The following is a 22,806-nucleotide window of genomic DNA, read 5'->3' as shown; positions in this document are numbered from 1 at the left end:
CCAGTGATGTAGGAAGAAGCCCAGGGAAACAGCAGCAAGGTCTAAGACAGTACAGGCCTTGGCTAAATGTTATAGGGTCCCTGGGCTGGAACCCAGTGTAGAGGGCAGGCCTGGATTCCCCTACCAGCCACTGGGGAGTAGCACAGGGCGTTGGTCCAGAAGGATTGTGATTTTCCCTGGAAGGAGAGAACTTAGTGACCTGGCCAGAGGGCCAAGCCACAAACCGGAAGCTGCCGCTCCGAGAGGGGGGGAGAGGTTGCAGACAGAGCAGAAGATGGGTAGAGACACCGCTGACGAGGGCGAAGCTCCTGGCAGAGCTGATCCCCAGGATGGCCAGGAGGAGGCGCTGCGAGCGGCAAGGGAACTCTGTCACAGTGCCCGTGTCCTTGTAGTCCTGGTGACAGGAGATAGACTAGCCTGGAATGATGAGCTAATGATCTTGTCCATCTCTCATTCCTGCCCGGCGTTTTGTTACAATAGCCAAGCTTCACTGGAAGAGTAGCTGCTGTGCATTTGCAGTGACTTTTTCTGCCCGGATGCAGTTGTATACATGGTGCACACCCAGATATACACGATGAAAAGCACTGTTACAGTCGGCAACAAGGTAAACAAAAACAACAAGGAGTCTGGTGGCACCTTAAAGACTAACAGATTTATTTGGGCATAAGCTTTCGTGAGTAAAAACCTCACTTCTTCGGATGCATAGAGTGAAAGCTACAGATGCAGGCATTATATACAGACACATGGAGAGCAGGGAGTTAATTCACAAGTGGCGAACCAGTGTTGACAAGGCCAATTCAATCAGGGTGGATGTAGTCCACTCCCAATAATAGATGAGGAGGTGTCAATTCCAGGAGAGGAAAAGCTGCTTCTGTAGTGAGCCAGCCACTCCCAATCCCTATTCAAGCCCAGATTAATGGTGTTGAATTTGCAAATGAATTTTAGTTCTGCTGTTTCTCTTTGAAGTCTGTTTCTGAAGTTTTTTTGTTCAATGACAGTGACTTTTAAATCTGTGATAGAATGACCAGGGAGATTGAAGTGTTCACTTACTGGCTTGTGTATGTTACCATTCCTGATGTCCGATTTGTGTCCATTTATTCTTTTGCGGAGGGACTGTCCGGTTTGGCCAATGTACATGGCAGAGGGGCATTGCTGGCACATGATGGCATATATGACATTAGTGGATGTGCAGGTGAATGAGCCCCTGATGGTGTGGCTGATGTGGTTGGGTCCTCTGATGCTGTTGCCAGAGTAGATATGGGGACAGAGTAGGCAACGAGGTTTGCTACAGGGATAGGTTCCTGGGTTGGTGTTTCTGTGGTGTGGTGTGTAGTTGCTGGTGAGTATTTGCTTCAGGTTGGGGGGTTGTCTGTAAGCAAGGACTGGCCTGCCTCCCAAGGTCTGTGAGAGTGAGGGATCATTTTCCAGGATAGGTTGTAGGTCGTGGATAATGCGCTGGAGAGGTTTTAGCTGGGGGCTGTATGTGATGGCCAGTGGTGTTCTGTTATTGTCCTTGTTGGATTATCTGGCTATTTGGACACTCTCCTCAGACCCTATGCTACCAGCACTCCCAGCTATCTTCGAGACACCACCGACTTCCTGAGGAAACTACAGTGCATTGACGTTCTTCCTGAAAACACCATCCTGGCCACCATGGATGTAGAAGCACTTTATACCAATATTCCACATGAGGATGGACTACAAGCTGTCAGGAACAGTATCCCTGATGAGGCCACAGCAAGCCTGGTGGCTGAGCTTTGTGACTTTGTCCTCACCCACAACCACTTCAGATTTGGGGACAACTTATACCTTCAAGTCAGTGGCACTGCTATGGGTACCCGCATGGCCCCACAGTATGCCAACATTTTTATGGCTGACTTAGAACAACGCTTCCTCAGCTCTCGTCCCCTAGTGCCCCTCCTCTACTTGCGCTACATTGATGACATCTTCATCATATGGACCCACGGAAAGGAGGCCCTTGAAGAATTCCACCTGGATTTCAACAATTTCCACCCCACCATCAACCTCAGCCTGGACCAGTCCACACAAGAGATCCACTTCCTGGACACTACAGTACAAATAAGTGATGGTCACATAAACACCACCCTATACCGGAAACCTACTGACCGCTATACGTACCTACATGCCTCCAGCTTCCATCCAAGACACATCATACGATCCATTGTCTACAGCCAAGCCCTAAGATACAACCGAATTTGCTCCAACCCCTCAGACAGAGACAAACACCTACAAGATCTTTATCAAGCATTTGTAAAACTACAATACCCACCTGGGGAAGTGAGGAAACAGATTGACAGAGCACGATGGGTACCCAGAAATCACCTACTACAGGACAGGCCCAACAAGGACAATAACAGAACACCACTGGCCATCACATACAGCCCCCAGCTAAAACCTCTCCAGCGCATTATCCACGACCTACAACCTATCCTGGAAAATGATCCCTCACTCTCACAGACCTTGGGAGGCAGGCCAGTCCTTGCTTACAGACAACCCCCCAACCTGAAGCAAATACTCACCAGCAACTACACACCACACCACAGAAACACCAACCCAGGAACCTATCCCTGTAGCAAACCTCGTTGCCTACTCTGTCCCCATATCTACTCTGGCAACAGCATCAGAGGACCCAACCACATCAGCCACACCATCAGGGGCTCATTCACCTGCACATCCACTAATGTCATATATGCCATCATGTGCCAGCAATGCCCCTCTGCCATGTACATTGGCCAAACCGGACAGTCCCTCCGCAAAAGAATAAATGGACACAAATCGGACATCAGGAATGGTAACATACACAAGCCAGTAAGTGAACACTTCAATCTCCCTGGTCATTCTATCACAGATTTAAAAGTCACTGTCATTGAACAAAAAAACTTCAGAAACAGACTTCAAAGAGAAACAGCAGAACTAAAATTCATTTGCAAATTCAACACCATTAATCTGGGCTTGAATAGGGATTGGGAGTGGCTGGCTCACTACAGAAGCAGCTTTTCCTCTCCTGGAATTGACACCTCCTCATCTATTATTGGGAGTGGACTACATCCACCCTGATTGAATTGGCCCTGTCAACACTGGTTCTCCACTTGTGAAGTAACTCCCTGCTCTCCATGTGTCTGTATATAATGCCTGCATCTGTAACTTTCACTCTATGCATCCGAAGAAGTGAGGTTTTTACTCACGAAATCTTATGCCCAAATAAATCTGTTAGTCTTTAAGGTGCCACCAGACTCTTTGTTGTTTTTGTAGATACAGACTAACACGGCTACCCCCTGATACTTGACAACAAGGTAAACAGTACACCTTGGGATGAAATGCTGGAGCCATTCTCCTCTCTTCAGTAAATAAGGGACTGTAATCTTCTGCAAGTACATTTTTCCTCATCAAAATAATGGGAAATCTGTAATTCTGATAATGTGGTCCATACTAACCAAAGTCGAGGCATGCGTGTGGTCAGCCTCTGAGGCAGGTTCTGTGCTGTTTCTAGCTTCCTTTGGGCACGTCAAACTGGGGGGCTGACAAAGAGTTGGTCACAGGTCCCTGATTCTCTCCCCCAGCGCAAGTTAGAGCAACCGGGGCCTGCTGTAACCTGCCTAGCTTGGTATGGTCCCCGAAACGCTATACCCGATGGGAATGGCTAGACCCATCTCGCTCCATCCATCCCCCCCCCCCCCCCCCGCCCTGCCCTCAGCACACCCCTGCACTAGCAGTTGTGGGGAGCGGTAACGTAAGAGCCCATTATGCCAACTTTTGTCTGCTGAGGACTCTTCATGTGGGCGGGATCTGCTCCCCCTCTCAGCTTTTAACAAGCATCACTGAAAAAGGAAAGAACTCTCCAACCAGTGTATCAGCATTGGCCGAAACAGTCAGTACCTGACTTCTCTGCTGCAAATAAATACCAGAATTGGAATTCAGGTGTGACATCCTCCTGCATTGGTTAGAAGTGATGACAACTATCTCAGTCAGTGCTGGGAGGGGTGGGGGAATTCTGTATTTCCCAAGTAGTAACCAAAGAGAGGTAAGAAGTGGGCTGTAGTCCACGAAAGCTTATGCTCTAATAAATGTGTTAGTCTCTAAGGTGCCACAAGTACTCCTGTTCTTTTTGCTACTCTGAAACCTTTCAGTTTTTGGTATTTAATGTAACTCCATGCTTAAATTGCAGAGCACAGATAGATCTGATAAATCCTCCAGCGTAAATACTGAGCTAATTCTTCTGGCTGTTTAATCTTTGATAGTTTCAGAGAAATATTGAATCTAATATTATTTAGATTACAGAAAAATTATTTTACCTGACTTCCAGAGATTCCAAGGTGATTAGCCTGCCTTCCCTGGCTTCCCACCAAAGTTACATGGGCTCTTCTACCATCCTTGGGCCTGCTGTGCATTGCAGAGTTGTCTTCCTCTCCTCCTAGAGCTGTCATGCAATCTGCTGTGTCCTACTTTTATGATTGTTGATTATCTTGTTAATGGATGCTTGAGTGGGTGCGACTCATTCTGTTCTGGTAGTTCATTAGATACTCCTGACTTCTCTCCCCCTCCCAGTGATTTGTGCAGGCTCTTTCTGATTTCCCCTGAATTTGTGGTTGCCCCATATTTCAAGTGATATGGAATTCAGCCGATCTTCCTTCTTCCTGTGTGGTGGTTGTACTGGGATCTGAAAGTGGCTGTGTTGCATTTATTTCCGAGCTTCACCTGCAGCTTTCATGCTTTTTCACAACTTGCTTTTCAGTTTTGCATTGGTAGGCGGCTGCTGCTGCTGTTTTAATGCTCTGAAATGAACAGATTTCTGGTAGGGTTTGTATAGAGTCGAACCTCAGAGTTGTGAACTGACCAGTCAACCACACACACCATTTGGAACGGGAAGTACACAATCAGGAAGCAGCAAAGACCAAAAAAAAAAAAAGGCAAATACAGTGCAGTGCTGTGTTAAACATAAGCTACCAAAAAAACCAGGAAAAGCTGCATTTTTCTTCTGCATAGTAAAGTTTCAATGCTATATTAAGTCACTGTTCAATTGTAAACTTTTGCAAGAACAACGATAATGTTTTGTTCAGCGTTATGAACATTTCAGAGTTACAAACACCTCCTCCACTCCTGAGGTGTTCATAACTCTCAGTTCTACTGGACTTGCTGGGAAATGCTCTTGCTGCACTCCATGCTGACTAGTGTTCCCTGTCAGGCCTCTAAATCTGTCCTCAACTCCTGCCTCTCTTGGGAGCTAATATTTCCAGAGTTGCTCCTGCATGGTAGCGTGGTGACCTTTTCCTTCAGAGTGGCATTGTCTTAGCTACAGGCCAGTGATTCTTCATCCAGAAAAGAACAAACTAGCTGTTGTCTTTCCCTAGCGGGAATGTTTCCACGAGCTTTCAGTCCCAGAAGTTAAGGGCAAGTTCTCTTTCATTTGTAAAAAGAACAGGAGTCCTTGTGGCTCCTTAGAGACTAACACGTTTATTTGAGCATAAGCTTTCGTGGGGTACAGCCCACTTCTTCGGATGCATGTAGTGGGAAAATACAGTTAGTCTCTAAGGTGCCACCAGTACTCCTGTTCTTTTTGCGGATACAGACTAACACGGCTGCTACTCTGAAACCTGGCATTTGTAAGTGGTTCTGGAGTGACGGTACTTGTTTGGCGTGGTGTGGCATGTCTCCTGGATCATTTGTATGTTTAATGAATGGATATTCCTGATTCGAGAAGAAAAGAACTGCATCGGTTTCCAGTCTCTGTACACTCTGAGGTGCTATTTCGCAACCTCCTGAACCATGTTTGCATTCTTGGGTTTGTGTGGTGGCTCAGATAGTAGCTCTGCTTGCGCAGAGCAAACGAAAGCAGCCACCTGTGTAGATGCCCCTTTATCTACTTTCACAACTCACCCCGCACATTCATATACGCTCAGAGCCATACTTGTGCATCTGTATCTAAAATACACCACAAACACACTGCTGCAGCTCTACCTGCATGCACATCTTTGCACCCATGTCTGCGTGAGCACCCACGCTTGCCTGTGCCCTCGCGGGTGTACCTCGACTTCCAAGAAAAGTGCTCCAAGCACTGCTGTGCCCACAAAGGCTTGCCAGAGTGCCAGTCCTGGCAAGCTTCAGTTATCCCAGACAAACCGGCTTGTGGTTTAAGTGATTAGAGATTAAATGCTTTGCTGCACATGTCTGTGTTGTCTTGCCGAGCAGCCCCTCTCTGCTATTTTAATCAGAAGGTCGTTGTTCTACGAGACGAACAATTTCGGCTCTCCGTCTACTAGCCCCTGCCCCAGCAGATTCTGTGTTAAGAACGTGGCAGTGGCTTGTTAGCATCAACTAAAACTCATTCTAACTTGGATAGTTTCTGGCATCTCGGAGAGTTTCCTGCCTCGCTGTAACTAAGCTCACCTGGCAGGGCTTTCTGACCTGCTGAGTGGGAAGTGAGTTGCAGGTTTGTGAAGTGCCACATTGGGTCCTCTGTGGGTGGATTCCAAGGTAGTAATAAAACCTGACAATAGACCTACGGTTGTTTTTCCTCCTGAGAGTATGCAATCAGCACTTGGGCAGTGAGTCCCCGGAGCCTCCTACAGAAAGTTATTCCTCCCTTGGTTCACATTTGTGTGTCTCTTGTTTTGTTTTTCAGGTTCTCCAAGCCAGCACCAATGTTCTTGGATGATTCCTTCAAAAGGTGGGCACGGATCAGGGACTTTGTACCTCCCTTTGGAATTAAAGGACAAGGTATGATGGGACTGTATGTCAGTGGGAGAGCAGATATGGTTGTGCAGTCAGTAAATTGGCCCTGCAATTTTGTTTTCCTTTGTAAACGCAGAGTGGTTTGATCTGTTGTGCTGTGGTTTCTTTCCAGTCTGAATATGGAGTACATATGCATGCTCTGAGAGACCAGCACGGCACAGCCAGAGCGTATGCCCCAGAAGCTGGCATTTGCGAGCACAGTGAAGAGCCCAGTGAGAATCAGAGTGCAGCAGTGGCAGTGTTATGCAGAGCACTCTGCTAGTATATACAATATTCCAGTGTCACTAAGGATGTTGGTTTGTAGTAATTTGGCTGGCAGCAGCAGCTGAAATGCTCCTTCAAGCACCAAACTGATTTGAAAATTATTCTAACTGGCCATTGACAGAAGGGCGAGTAGCGCTGCTCATGGGTAGGTTTGCAGAGCCCTGGCGTAACCACTGGCTGATGATTATCTCCGTATACATGCCTACATCGTTAGGCTACTTGTGGGTTCCCTGAGGATCCACAACGGACCCAAAAAACCCCACTCAGATACCACAGTGATGGGCTTGGTATAAGAAAAACAGAAAATGTGACCCTTATCATTAGGTTTTATTCCTGTGGCTGAGCTATTTGGAGCCGTGTGACCAGTGGTAGAATATTCTGAATGCAGTGAGAAGAGCGCTTCTCTCTGGGGGGTAGTAATCTGGTCTGAAATTTCCTTGTTGGAGATAAGGCAGGGTGGTCGTACGAAAGCAAACTGGGGCCGTGGGCACATCATAACATGGTGATGATGGTGGGGCACGGGTCGATTCCCATGGCCCTTCCCAACCATTTGGAGTGCTGGTGGCGGGGTAGCTCCCCTCCTCCTTCCTGAGAAAGGCAGACATGGTAGCAGGGAAGCATGGACAATTAACTACCCCTGCAGCCAAGGGGTGTGCCTGCTTGGGTGAGTGGAACAGGCCTGCTTTCATTCTTCTTCTCCTTCCATGCCACAGTTCTCTGCCGGTGAGGTGTTGGTGTGCATCCCCCCCCGCCCTGAGCAGTGGATTTCAGGGTTATCACCCCATTGACGTGGAGCAGTTCACATCTCTGAGCGATCATTGCAGATTGTCGGCAGACCCATGCAGATGTTGCTGCATCACTTACATGTGGGTCACATTTTCAAGTTTTTTTGCAACCATGAGGGCTAGAAACTTCTTTTTTCCTGCTTAAAGTTAAAGCTGTAGATTAGATTCTGATGTAACTGCGAACTGGGGAGGTCTTAGGCATGGCCCTAGGGTGCCTGTGTCTTCGTCGAGCCTTGGAGGCAGGTTCAGTTAGCTGAACGTGGCAGTAGTAGGAACAAAAAGTCTCTGATGAAAGCTCAGACTTCAATGACCAAGTTCTTCTGTCTCGCAGTGTAGTCCTTCTCCCCTCTGGTTTGTATGTTCCCTCCCAGCTCAGTGAGAAGGGGATCACTGCTGTGTAAATCAGCCGGAAGGGATTGTTGCAAAGGGCATTCGAAGCACAAGTGGAAATGCTACCTCAGGCACAAGAGAAGGGAGCTTTGCTTTAAGCAGACACACGAGGTGTACGAGGGCAGGGGCAGGCATCCTGACCAGGCTGGGGATGAGGTTTGAAGATTACACATGACTGCGGCCAGGCCTAATAAAACTCATTTTGCTAAACTGAATCCAAATGGAGAAACTTGCCAGAGAGGGATGACTGAGTAGCTTTGGCAGCCTTTGCTCTGGGTTTCCTGGCTGCTGCCAGCTTGTGTCACCACCAGTGTTATGTAAATCTGTTGTTTTATATTGGATTTCCTCAGTTAAGAAGAGAAATGAGAAATTGCCATTATTTAAATGGCTGAGAGCTGAAGCAATGGGACGGAAACAGCTGAATGGGTTTTTTTAATGCCCTCCTGGGACTAAACTTTGTGCCAAGTTTCAGTCTAGAGCAATTTCTGTGTGTGGGAGGGATGACTTATAAATCTCTGTAAAGCGGGGTTTCTAATGGCTGTGCTGACAGGCGCAGAGTTCTAGCGATGCGAATGGCGCCCCTTTTGTGTCACACGTCACTTGGAATTCGTGCATCAGTCTTTTCTAGCCATCCCACGGGACACATTCTGGATGAATTGAGTGACTTGATGATGGGATCAGCACCTCATTAGGGCCTTCAGTCAGAGCCCGTCTAATGATATCCAAACAACTGACCTAGGCAGGCAGTGTGGAGATAAGTCACCGTGCTTGTGCAAGCTGAAGACTGTCAGAGCTGTGCTGTGCGTGGGAAAGACAGAGCAGACTGGGTAGCTCAGGAAATTAGGAGGAGATATGCGTACGTTCAAATGGATGGGGTGGAGTTCTGTTCGGTGTGGTAGGAAGCCCCTTAATGCTGAGAGTTGGAATTTCCCTACAAGATGTACCTTGTGAAAGGTATTGGGTGTTTATCGGCACCAGCTCCAGCTAGGCTGAGGTCGGAAAGGTTTTATTGAGGACTTGTGAATCTCATCATGTTCTAGTCCACGTGCGGGAGGCTTATTTTGTGAAGTAATGTTACAGGAAGGGTTTGCTGATCTACTACTCGCGGCATTCCTGGAGACTCCTACCCAGTAGTTACACTCTGATCTAATTACTTAAAGGTAATGATGCAATGGAATCAGTGGTTCTTCAGGCAGAACCCTCCCATTCTACCTTGTATTATTGAAGCTGCTTTCTGTGTTCCAAGCTTTGAACTCCGAAGGGCTTTTGAATTCATGGCCTTTTGTTCAGTGCTTGTGTCTTTGAAATGAAACTGGTAGCAGACCCTGTTTCACCTAGTCTCTGGTTTATTCATTAGGGTTCCAGGCAGGAGCGATCTTGCAGAGTCCTGTTTACAGAGCTGCACTATTTTGGGGTAACATTAGGGTTACCATATTTTGTGCCTCCAAATGGAGGACACTCCACGGGCCCCGGCCCCGCCCCCAGCCCCGCCCACTCCCCAAAGTCTCCGCCCCCTCCCCTGCTTCCCGCGAACATTTGATTCGCGGGAAGCCTGAAGCGGCCCAGGCTGGCCCCCCCGGCGGCTCCAGCCTGGGTCGGCTCGGGCCCTGCGGCCCAGCGCACCCCCCCAGCTATCCCGGACTGGCTCCCGGCCCCGCGGCCCAGCGCACCCCCCGGCGGCCCGGCCCCGCAACCCCGGACCGGCTCCGCGACCCCGCGCACACCCCCGCCACCCCGGACCGGCCCGCGGCCCCGCGCACCCCCCCGCTACCCCGGACCGGCCCGCGGCCCCGCGCGCCCCCGGCTCCCCGCCCGGGCAGAAGGTGTTAATTCTCCCCACCCCCGTTCCTGGCTCAGGTTACAGCTCAGGTAGCTTCCTTCAAGGGAAGTCCCCCCTCCTCACTGCAATCCCCCTGCAACATTCCCAGGTCAAATCTGCCCTGCTCCCTGCTCCGTCACACATCTCTGTTGGCGTGGAAGGTTATACTGGGCTGAGTGTGCATGCAGTGTCAAGGGCCCTCTGGGGTTTCTCTGACATGTGCACTGCTTCATGGGCAGGATTCTTCAGTGAACAAACAGTGCAGAAAGGGCTTCCAGCACCAGAGAGGCTAGTTTCAGAGTGGTAGCCGTGTTAGTCGGGATCAGCAAAAACGAGGAATTCTTGTGGCACCTTAGAGACTAACAAATGTAGGTGCCACAAGGATTCCTCGTTGTTTTTCCAGTGAGACTAGTAACACTAGAGGAATCCACCTCTCTCAGCTGGGTTATCTGGAGTATAGAGGGCCAGTGAGCAAGATTGGAGGACTCCCTAGCTATTTTTGGAAATCTGAATGAATAGCATTTGTCACTAGATGCAGCTTAAGTTGTATAAAAAGTGATTAAGCGGAGAAGTGTGGCTAGTATCTGTCTGTGGTCTCTGATGTGAGAAAGGGAGAGTTAACAGGCTGCTTTGCTGGACTTCCGTTTACACTGCGTCAAATGCTTTTGGCTTAAAAACGAAACAAACAAAATGTAATGTGTTAATCTCTCCTCGTGTATTTAGCCAGGAATCGTGTCATTGTTTAGCCGTAATTGCCGCTCTTCAATTATCTTTGTTTCCTCTGGAGCTTTTTTTATGCAGAGGGCCTGCTTTGCTGGCACTGAAATCTGCTCGCCTGTAGAGGTGATATATGTTCCCCTGGGCGGGACGGTCCTGTCACCATCCCAGAATTTGCATTCCGCTCGGGGATCTAAAAAGTGATTTTTTTTTTCCAGCTGTAATAAGAAAAGAGGAAGTTCGTCTTGATGCATCTTGGTTTTGTTTCATGTAAAATACAGCAATAAGAAGGGGACTTGCTCCCTCCCCGTGACAAGAGGGACAGCCGGAATTAGTGACAGATTGCGTGACAAAGAAATCTAAGGCTTTGCCTGGGCACACAGCCTAATTGCTGGCTTCTGCCACAGTTAATTGTCGTTCCTGTGCCTGGCTGTGTGTTGGGATGTTTTCCTTGGTGTGTCAGTGCATCTGGGAGGAACTCTGGGTTCAGAGCTGCCCAGCTACTTTCTGGTTTGTATCTGACTAGAAAGCTCTGCTCTCTCAGTGGAAATACAGGGTTTGTCTACACATCAATTAGACACCCGCGGGTGGCCCAGGCCAGCTGACTCGGGCTGCGGGGCCCTTTCATTGCTGACTCAGACGGAAGCCCGGGTTCTAGAGCCTTGCGAGGTGGGAGGGTCCCAGAGCTGCCCGAGCCCGGAGGTCGGCACTGCCATGAAGTAGCCCCGTAGCCTGAGCCCCGCGAGCCCAGGTCAACCAGCATGGGCCAGCCGGGGGGTTTCTTTGCAGTGCAGGCACACCCCTAGAATTCAAGGGCAGGCAAGAGCTAGCCCGTCAGAGCACCATCTGAAAAACTGACTCCCCTTTCCTTCTCCACACACTCTAGTGCATAGCAATGTCTCCTCCACATCTGCCTTCCTGGCATGAATCATGTTTTATCTCTGTTGATAAAACAGAGTCACCTTGACATCAAAACCAAAATTTACAATGGACCAAAATATTTCTTCCCCCTCCCCAGGACTGTGCCTCCATAGAAGTTACAGTGGTGCATGCAGGAAACTTACCAGGCTTTTGGGAGGGCCATCTCATAGCCAGGTCTCTCTTCCCTGATTCTCTCACCTCTCCAGCTGCGTAGGAGGGTGTCTTCTATATTTATTTGCTGGGCAGGTTCTGTTGCACTGCTGTCTGTCCCAGGTCGAGCCTTTTGGCCCTGTTTGAATCCCCTCTAACTAATAAAAAAGAAATGCAAGGATGTGACCTCTTTAGATCTGTCCAAGAAGAACTTGGGATTGTGAGCCACATTAGCTGCTAACACATAGTTGTTTGTCCTTCTCTGATGATTGGTTAATGCAAAATTCTGAGTTAACCCCAAAATTAGAATTTTTCTTTGGACCAAAACTGGGAATTGCTTATTTCATGCAGATTTCCATGTGATAAAAGTTTCTCTTTCCCCAGTTCAGCTAGTTGATATGGCCATGAGAAAGGAAACTTTTAAATGAATAAGTTGAGGGCAAGAAGCCAAGGATTCTACTGGAGTACAGGCACTGGCTTTTGATTACTAAACAAGGATTCCAAGGTGAGGTTCTTTAGTGACTGTTGGGGTTAAAACAATAGATCTCCCTGAACAACCTCTGGAGAAGAGGAGAATCTCTTTGCGGAGTCCCCTATTTCAATCAAGGCTGGTGCCTCGCTCAGTAGTGGGCTTCTCTAAACCCGATGAGATTTTTCTGAACAACAGTCAGAAAGAGCAAGGACCAGCTCTTGGGTGAGGTCTCAAACCCTGAGTCCAGAGTTAATCAGCACTGCTGGTGCAGTTTGTGTAGTGGGGGGCTGAGAGCCATTGAACCCTGTATATAATGGAAACCACTTCAAGCCAGGGGGTGCGGCAGCCATCCCCACACCCCTAGTTCCAGTACCAATCTAATCCAATGACTCGTGAGCTCCGAATTAAAATTCCTCACGGATGTGTCTCTGAGTGACTAAGACGTGGATAATTCCCTCCTTTTCAGTCTGCTCAGCAGAGAGAAACTCTCACACTCTGCTGCTGACTTTTACGAGTCTTCCCCCCCACCCTCCCAAGGCAAATGTAACCTCCTGATGCTTTTGTGGGCCTTAGAGGGATGAGAGGAGGTCAGACATTGAGATGTGGTGGATATGGTTTCAGGGTCACGTGGTGCTCCAAGGCAAACAGAGAGCCCAGTGGCTAGTCTAAAAATCTCATTATTTTTATTTTTAAGGTAATCTTACAATTTTTGGAGCCTAACTCATGACATCTGAATGCTCTGGGGTTAGCAATACTGGCATCGGGACTTGCTGTTCAGTGAGGAATGTGACTGACGGGGACATACTTACTGCAAATTCTCTTTGTCACTTTACCAGAGAAGAGTGCAGGAAAGGCCTGAATCGCTCACTGCCAAGGCAGAAACTGGCACCTGGGAGAGCCATAGGTGACCCCCTACTGGGTCAGAAATGTTCAGCTTCTCACTGACCCAATAATAAAGATTGCTGAAGTTCACTGGTCAGTCTTGCTGATGCAGAAGTGAAGTTTTCTGCCTTTCCATGTAAATAACCTCGATGGAAATGTTAGTCAGACTCAGGCTGGTTCTCTCTGTGTGGTCATTGCCTGCCTGTTTCCTTACTATTTACTTTTAGCTTTTTCCAGAAGCCTGCAAACTTCAAGGTCAACCTGAAGTCAAGTCCAGAGAAACTGTGCAATGCTGCCCTGCTTTTGAATCTTCTGATATCTGGAGACAAAACCTGGCAGGATAGATCACAGCAACTCAGGGTTCTTAGATAATATCTAGCGAGGATGGAGCAGCTGGAAATGCAGGGAGCTTGCCGAGATGGCTTTGGGTACAGTGGCTGTGCCCTTCAGAAGATGCAGAGACTCGGTTGCAGAATCATTGCATTGTTTGGAAATGACACACGACTCATGTGTAACTCAGCGGAGGGGCAGGGAGCTCCAGGGAGGTAGATGGGAGATTCCTTGAGTAGTGCCAGAGGGAAGTGAGGGATGAGTAATCAGGCTTCATAAACAAATGCAGCTGGTCCAAAGGGCTGTTCCTGTGTTTCTTCATTCTCGCTCCCCTGGTGTCACGCAGCAGCCTCTGCATCCCCATGCTGGCAGGAGCAGGGCTGCAGCTCTGGCTTCCTCGGGAGGTGAGTCAGAGGCTGTCGAGCAAACAAGACGGCTAAGGGGTCGGGGGAGCTTAAGCTTTTAAGAAAGGAAGAAGCTAGTTTATGAGGCGTGTTGTCTGGGAGATGCAGCATCCCATGGACACACTTGGCGTGGAAATGTTTCCAGCAAAGGCATTTGAAGGGCCCAGGCTCCTATTATCTGTGAGTAGAGGTGCTCATGAAGGAAGCCCCCACTGTGACGGGTGGCACTCCCAGGAGTCTGCAAACATCCCCAGCACAGTTGCATTGCCCAGGCCATTGGAGTCTCCTGGGCTGGCTGTCACTGGAAGGGGGCGTTGATACTGAGTAATTTCCTCCACGCTGCCCTGGCGCTTGACTGCCCACGTTCCATGGGTGTCGCTGAAAGCGGTGACCATCAGATGCAGTTTGGTGACCTGTGTGAAACAAGTGTGGTGATTTGAGTCGGGTTTCCAGTGGGAAGGTGTGTGCTTCACAAACCCATCAGAGCTGTTAATACGTACGGGTCCTTTTGTTGGCAGGCTGAGGAGAGAGGCCAAGCATCGAATGGGTTTTGGAGCATGAACTCCCCTTCCACCTCTACAGGGCGGGGAGAGGAATGCTGAGCTGTGTGGCGATACTGCCCATGCTGTGGGCACAGGAGTTCAGTCTAAGGGTTAAATGGAATGTGCTAGGGAACCTTCCCATACGTGGATCTACTGCTCTTCTCTCCTCATTTTCTTTTTTTGAAATAGCCCAATATTAATGCAAGGGGTGGAGGCAGCTAAAGCCCTTCACAAAATGAATATGCAAGGATAACCAGGAACAGATCCTCCACATGTGCTCTCTGAAGTCTACCGCCTGTGCACTGCTCCAGTCTGTGATTCCCCATGCCTTGCTGTGTTGAATTCAAGTAGATCAAGCTTCCTTCTTGGGCCTTGTCTACATTTGAGAAACTTACCATGCTAAATATCTAGTGTCACATCCACACACAAGTGCTCTGAGTGGTGTATGTGCATATCCGCTCCAGTTTGGACTAGACTTGCTTTCAGCAGGTCTAAATATTGGTTTAGTAGAAACTACTCCAGTCTGCACCATTTTAATACCAGTGTGGATGGCCTTAGAATAGTTCAGATAGCCCTGTCACCACTTTCCCACAGTCTAGCTTGGCCTCCAAAATCTCCCAGAATCCACTGTTTCCTCTGTGTCCATAACACTATCGGGGCGTGCACGTCCTCTGCACCGGTGCTGGCAGTACCTGTAGGTGCAGTCCTGCCCACAGCCGAGCTCCTCATGCTCTAAAGAAAGAGGATAAATAGCAGAGTTGCCCCGCCCCTCCTGTTCCTTACCGTCTGTGGTCAGTGATTGGAGCATTTGTGTTCCCTTCTGGTCTGCTCGTTTATATTCGTCTGTCCTTTTCATCACTAGATGCTTTAAAAATCTTTATTTTAGTTTAGTTCTTTTTAGTTTTTTCCCATCAGCAGGGCCTCCAGGCCCTGCTCAGTACCAGGGGAGCCTATGCCAAGTTCTCTGTGTTTTAAACCTTGCTCAGGCTGCAGAAAACCTATGCCTGTCAGTGACTCTCATTCTCACTGTCTCAGGGCTTAGGCGAGGGTCACATTGGAGACAGGGGCCCCGTTTGTCCTGTTTCAAATGCAGGGAGGGGAGGAAGGCGTGTCCCACTTACATCCTCATGGAAGCTGCCCTTGCACTGGCATCAGAAGCCCCTCGGTCATCCCAGGTTCGTTCTTTGACTGCCTCCCCGTGTGCCCCCCAGCTTTGCCTGCAGACAAGGAGAGCCCTGTCTGCGACAACCTCATTCCAGGCCCATGGCTTCAGAGCAGCCCCAGCCTCAGACGCACAAGAAGAAATTAGTATTGGGCTCTTCTAAGTCCAGAGCCTAGGACTCCTCTACAGCTGGTCATTCTGGTACTAATGGTAGAGTGCACCCTCCGGCTTGTATAGAGGGACCTGAGCCATCGACTCCTGTTCCCTGCCAGGGACCATCGAGACTGGTTACCTCTCCAGCGGCAACAGAGCAGTTCTCCCTGCTCACCGTCATGTGTGTCTGTACTGACCACTCCCAGAGCTTATGCGGTGGCCAGCATCTTGTTTTGTCATCACTGATTCAGGGTGAAGTCCCTCATCTGGCACCAGCACAGCTGCTGAGATTGTCAGCACCCGGATGTTCTAATTCGGGGCCCCCAGCATTGGGCTAGATACTGCCTCCTTCCACTTCTGGTCAGGGACCATATTCTCCGCACTGCATGTTATTGGTGGCTAGAAAGTCATGCACACTTCTCCTGACATCAATCTATATCTTGGTCACCGAGGACCCCACCCAGTGTCACACCACCCTGGCTCTCAGAATACTCCAATTCTTCATCAGACTCTGAGGCAAGCTATGGGGGGTGTCGTCACTGAGAGTTAAGAGCTTCCTCCCAATCTTGTTCTTGCTCCCACCCATGTGGGTTTGAGAAGACTTCTGCAAGGGGTCAGGACGCCTGGGCCAGGCATGCCTGGGGACTGGTACCTTCCTTATCAGACCCCTCCATTGTCCTATTGGATACCCAGGGGAATGCTTCCAGGATTCATGTCTACATCACTATACCTCAGACACGTAGTTCCCCCAAGAGAGAGACTTCTCCGGACAGTGCTGAGAGACCTGTGATGGTGGGAACTAATCACCTCTGAATGTGGCACACGAGATCCCCTTGAGTTCAAGTATCTCACACCCTGAGGGTCTAGACTTAGAGCAGCTACTAGGAGGATATAGGAACAAGTAAATTTCAGTGGGTTACCGCTACTCCTAACAGACACTTACCGTCAGCTCCTCAGAGTGTAAGTTGCACTTGTAGACTCCCTGACTTACTCCACCTTGCACATAATCTTCATTAAAGGTGAAAACTTGTTTGAAATGGTCTAATGCCTCCTTTCCTTTCTCCCCAGATAATCTGATCAAAGCCATCCTGTCAGCAACCAAAGAGTATCGCCTCACTCCAGCCCTTGACAGGTAAGGTGAGACCCTTCTGAAGCAGAAGGAGCAAATAGTGACACTTCATCACATTTCCTAAACACGTCTCCCAGGAAATGCCTGTGCTTTGGATATAGGTCAGGAGCTGAGAATAGAGTTCTGTTCCAGTGAACCCCGGGAGCTTTGTTAGCTCAAACATACAAAGAGTATGTTTACATTTTGACTGCTTCCTAATTGTTTGCTTCTAAAAGCACAAAAGGAGCGTGTACCATTGCATAGCTACACCCATCCCTCATCCCCCAGCAATGTATTGGCAACACAACCAAATCACGCAAAGGTTTATTCAAGAAAAGGGGTGCAGCTTGTTCCAACAAGAACAGTTCACTAATATCGCTCTCTTAAAGCTGGTAGGTGTGACTGCAGTGGTTGAGTTGGTGATAAGATGGATGTAAGAACTTTCATGGGGACTTGAAGGTTTGAGCTGGTACAATGCATATTTGTGTATTCAGAACAAGCTCCTTCAGACTTTCTGGTCCTATCATAGAACTTGTTCTAGAAAATCCTTGGCATGTTTATGATCAGCTGTCTGATCCTTTACCCTCTTGCATCCTGAGCCTTCCCTCCTTGTTTGACCTTCAGCCTTGAATCATAGAATATCAGGGTTGGAAGGGACCTCAAGAGGTCATCTAATCCAACCCCCTGCCCAAAGCAGGACCAACCCCAACTAAATCATCCCAGCCAGGGCTTTGTGAAGCTGGGCCTTAAAAATCTGTAAGGAAGGAGATTCCACCACCTCCCTAGGTAACCCATTCCAGTGCTTCACCACCCTCCTAGTGAAATAGTTTTTCCTAATATCCAACCTAGACCTCCCACACTGCAACTTGAGACCATTACTCCTTGTTCTGTCATCTGCTACCACTGAGAATAGCCAAGCTCCATCCTCTTTGGAACCTCCCTTCAGGTAGTTGAAGGCTGCTATCAAATCCCCCTCACTCGTCTGCAGACTAAATAAGCCCAGTTCCCTCAGCCTCTCCTCATAAGTCATGTGCCCTATCCCCCTAATCATTTTCATTGCCCTCTGTTGGACTTTCTCCAATTTGTCCACATCCCTTCTGTAGTGAGGGGCCCCAAAACTGGACGCAATACTCCAGCTGTGGCCTCACCAGTGCCGAATAGAGGGGAATAATCACTTCCCTCGATCTGCTGGCAGTGCTCCTACTAATGCAGCCCAATATGCTGTTGGCCTTCTTGGCAACAAGGGCACACTGCCGACTCCTATCCAGCTTCTCGTCCACTGTAATCCCCAGGTCCTTTTCTGCAGAACTGCCGCTTAGCCAGTCAGTCCCCAGCCTGTAGTAGTGCCTGGGATTCTTCCGTCCTAAGTGCAGGACTCTGCACTTGTCCTTGTTGAACCTCTTCAGATTTATTTTGACCCAATCCTCCAATTTGTCTAGGTCACTCCAGACCCTATCCCTACTCTCCAGCGTATCTACTTCTCCCCCCCACATCTTAATGTCATCCGTGAACTTGCTGAGGATACAATCCATCCCATCATCTAGATCATTAATGGAGATGCTGAACAAAACTGGCCCCAGGACAGACCCTTGGGGCACTCCGCTTGATACTGGCTGCCAACTAGACATCAACCCATTGGGGGGGGAGGGATAGCTCAGTGATTTGAGCATTGGCCTGCTATACCCAGGGTTATGAGTTCAATCCTTGAGGGGGCCATTTAGGGATCTGGGGCAAAAATCTGTCTGGGGATTGGTCCTGCTTTGAGCAGGGGGTTGGACTAGATGACCTCCTGAGATCTCTTCCAACTCTGATATTCTATGATCACTACCTGTTGAGCTTGACAATCTAGCTGGCTTTCTATCCATCTTACAGTCCATTCATCCAATCCAGACTTTTTTAACTTGCTGGCAAGAATACTGTGGGAGACCGTATCAAAAGCTTTGCTAAAGTCAAGATATATCACATCCACCACTTTCCCCATATCCACAGAGCCAGTTATCTCATCACAGAAGGCAATCAGGTTAGTCAGGCATGACTTGCCCTTTGATTAACTCCCTCATTAAGTGTCAATTTCTGGACCTAGGGTAAATTTTTTTCAGAAGCTCTTAGGTGACTTAGGAGCTTTTGAAAAATGTGAGTCCGGTTCTTTACTGAACATTCTCCCGCTTGGATCTCACACTAACAAAGTTCTTGCTTTCTGACCAATTCATTTTTTGCCTCCTGACTCCTTCTGAGCTTCCAATCAAACTTTCCATGACCACCAAACTCATCAGCACTCCTGAGATCTCTGCAGCTGTTGGCAGCCTTCCCCCTCCCCTCTGCTCTGTTGCTTCCAGAGCAGTAGCTCTGCTGTAGTTAAGGTGGAGAATTGCTTACTGTTTAAAATATGACTATTCTAGGTGCTCTAAAATGCATATCTGAATCTAAAATCTGCAGACTCAGATTATCCTGAAATTTCCTGTGCCTCATGGGAGTGGGGGGTGGGCAGGGCTAGTGGTCCAAGGTTGGAGTTCTTTGAGAAAGAGGCTCTTGAGATACAGCTCCCTTTTAACAAACCACGTGTTTAGAAAATTACCGGGTTCTGAAGAGGGGTTTTTGGCTCACACCTGGGGCTCAAACAGTTGCTTTAATCCTCCCCAAATTGATCTCACCCACTCGGGAATTAGCTCAGGTAGTGCACAGCTTGCACTGCTCCTTTGAGGAAGCGGTATTTCCAACGGTGTTAAGGGTTAAGTTTGTAATTCCAACTCAGTTTGAGCTGAACTGACACACTAAAGATGGTGAAGTGCACATGTGCCACAAGACTGGTACTCTTTTGCAGACTTATGTCACAGTGATGGGGTGACTTGAGGGGACATGCTGTGGCCCTTTAACCTGAGCAGCCTCCATGGCCTATGATTTTGAGTCCTAACCTTGGCAGCTTTTTGAGACTGTTGTGCATGTTGTTATGTCTCTGCCTGCGTTCATTAGAAACTTCTTTAGGAAGTTTTTCCCTGAGACCAAAACGTATAGTTTAAGAGCCAATATTTCAGAGTTCTCTAAAATCCACATGCAGACTCTGATTCTACTTAAGATGTGTTGTCAAGGAAATTAGCCTTAATTTAACAGAGAACGGACTCTTGTAAGCAGTTAGGGTAATATAATCACAACTCACGTTCCTCACCTGTTGCTTGAACATTGTGACTGAATGGGATCAAAGGAAAGCAAGTCACTGGGTTACTTCATCAAGGGAAGCTGTAGAGAGCTGGAAAAGCTACTGTTGCACCGTTATTTTAAAAGGGTAAATGAGATGACATGAATTATTATAGACTGAAGAGCTTAACATCAGTCCTGGGCAAAATCATGGAAAGGTTAACATGGAATAGAATCAGTAAAAAGATGGTATCTCAGCTAGTGCAAATTAACATGGGTTTTATGGAAAATTAATCTTGTCAAGCAAATTTGGTATTTTTTATGAGATTACAAGTTTCATTGATAAAGGTAAATGTGTTGTGTAGTTAGACTTCTGAAAGGCATTTGACTTAGTCCAAATGACATCCTGCTCTAAAAAAAAGTATCACTATACAAGATAAATGTAGCCTATATTATATGGATTAAAAACTAATTAAATGAGAGATTTCAAAAAGTAATTATAAATAGGAAATCATTATCTAGTAGGTGTGGTTTTAGTGTGGCCCAGCAGGGATCTGTTCTCGGCCCAATGTTGTTCAACATTTTCATCAGTGATATGGAAGAAAATAGAAAATCAATGCTGGTAAAACTTGCAGATAACACACACATTGGTGGAGTGGTAAATAATGATGTGGACAGGTCAGTTATAAAGACTGCTCCAGATTGCTTGTAAACGGGACTCATTTGAGCAACATGCATTTTAACAGAGCCAAATGGAAGATGAGATATCTAGGTGGGTCACACTGATAAGATGAGAGGTGGTCTCCTGAAAGTCAGTGACACTGAAAAGGACTTGGGGTTGATGGTAACCAGTTGAACATGAGCTCCCAGTGTGATGGTGTAGCTAAAAGAGCAAATGCGATGCTAGGACGCCTACGCAGGAGGATATTGCGTAGTAGGCAGGTGGCGTTACCCCTCACGTGGCACCAGTGAGACTGTTACTGGTTTCAGCACTTCAAAAAAGATGTTGAAAAATAGAATGAGTTCAGAAAAGAGCTATGAGACTGATTCAAGAGATGGAAAATCTGCCTGAGAGTGAGACACTTGAGGATCTTAATCTACTTAGTTTATCCAAGAGAAGGTTAAGAGGTGACTTGATCATGGTCAAAAAGACATCTTTAAACATTGGCAGTCAGATCCTGCTGAGGCAAATAGAAAGGAGCAGAAATCCTGGCACTGCAAGTGCAAAGGTACAGTCAGGCAGCCCAGAAAGAATTTGAAGAGCAACTAGCAAAAGACACACACACTAACGGCAATTATATTTTTTTTAATACATTACATGTCGGAAGCCTGCCAAACAACCAGTGGGGCTCCTGGACAATCTAGGTGCTAAAGGAGCACTCAAGGAAGACAAAGCCATTGCGAAAAGCTAAATGAATTCTTTGCACCAGTCTTCATTGTAGAAGATGTGAGTGAGATTCCAAACCCTGAGCCGTTCTTCTTAGGCCGCGTTTCTCAAACTTCATTGCATGGCAACCCCCTTCTGACAGCATAGTTACTACATGACCCCAGGAGGAGGGGGACCGCAGCCGGAGCCCCGCTGCCCCGGGTTGGGGGAGAGGGGGCCGCAGCCGGAGCCCCGCTGCCCCGGGTTGGGGGAGAGGGGGCCGCAGCCGGAGCCCCGCTGCCCCGGGTTGGGGGAGAGAGGGCCGCAGCCGGAGCCCCGCTGCCCCGGGTTGGGGGAGAGGGGGCCGCAGCCGGAGCCCCGCTGCCCCGGGTTGGGGGAGAGAGGGCCGCAGCCCAAGCCCCGCTGCCCTGGGTGGGGGGAGAGAGGGCCGCAGCCCGAGCCCCGCTGTCCCAGGTGGGAGTGGAGCTTGGGCTTCCGCTTCTGACCCTGGTCCCAGCAAGTCTAATACTGGCCCTGGCAACCCCATTGAAATGGGGTCACGACCCACTTTGGGGTTCCGACCCACAGTTTGAGAACCACTGTTCTTAGGTCCCAAATCTGAGGAACTGCCCCAGATGAGGTGTCAATGGAAGAGGTTTTGGAACTAATTAATGTGTTTAAAAAGTCATATGTCACCCCGACCAGATGGTATCACCTAAGACTTCTGAAGGGAACCCAAATATGAACTTACAGAACCAACTGATATGTAACCGATTGCTTAAATCAGCTCCTGTATCAGATGACTGGCAGACACCTAATGGGATGCCAAAAAAAAAAGCTCCAGAGGTGATCCTGGCAATTACAGGGCGATAAGCCTGACTTCAGTACCAGGCAAATTGGTTGAAACTGTCCATAAGAACGGCCATATTGGGTCAGACCAAAGGTCCATCCAGTCCCGTATCCTGTCTACTGACAGTGGCCAATGCCAGGTGCCCCAGAGGGAGTGGACCTAACAGATAATGATCAAGTGATCTCTCTCCTGCCATCCATCTCCATCCTCTGACAGACAGAGGCTAGGGACACCATTCCTTACCCATCCCGGCTAATAGCCATTAATGGACTTAACCTCCATGAATTTATCTAGTTCTCTTTTAAACCCTGTTATAGTGCTAGCCTTCACAACCTCCTCAGGCAAGGAGTTCCACAGGTTGACTGTGCGCTGGGTGAAGAAGAACTTCCTTTTATTTGTTTTAAACCTGCTGCCCATGAATTTCATTTGGTGGCTCCTAGTTCTTATATTATGGGAACAAGTAAATAACTTGTCCTATTCACTTTCTCCCCATCACTCATGATTTTATAGACCTCTATCATATCCCCCCTTAGTCTCCTCTTTTCCAAGCTGAAAAGTCCTAGCTTCTTTAATCTCTCCTCATATGGGACCCGTTCCAAACCCCTAATC

At 48.3% G+C, this 22,806-nt stretch overlaps 1 protein-coding gene across 11 annotated transcripts in view; it reads left to right on the top strand.

Moving 5' to 3' along the window:
* Positions 1–22,806, top strand: part of ST3GAL3 (ST3 beta-galactoside alpha-2,3-sialyltransferase 3) — a 382,649-nt gene that overhangs the window by 243,741 nt on the left and 116,102 nt on the right. For all 11 annotated transcript variants that reach the window (XM_054038595.1, XM_054038593.1, XM_054038592.1 and 8 more), the window contains 2 exons: positions 6,641–6,735; positions 16,810–16,873. In XM_054038595.1, coding sequence (XP_053894570.1) covers positions 6,641–6,735; positions 16,810–16,873 — 159 coding nt within the window. The remainder of the gene's footprint in view (positions 1–6,640; positions 6,736–16,809; positions 16,874–22,806) is intronic.

Source organism: Malaclemys terrapin, chromosome 8 (assembly GCF_027887155.1).
Source record: "Malaclemys terrapin pileata isolate rMalTer1 chromosome 8, rMalTer1.hap1, whole genome shotgun sequence".
Lineage (NCBI taxonomy): Eukaryota > Metazoa > Chordata > Testudines > Emydidae > Malaclemys > Malaclemys terrapin.
This window is presented reverse-complemented; position numbering and strand designations above follow the sequence as displayed.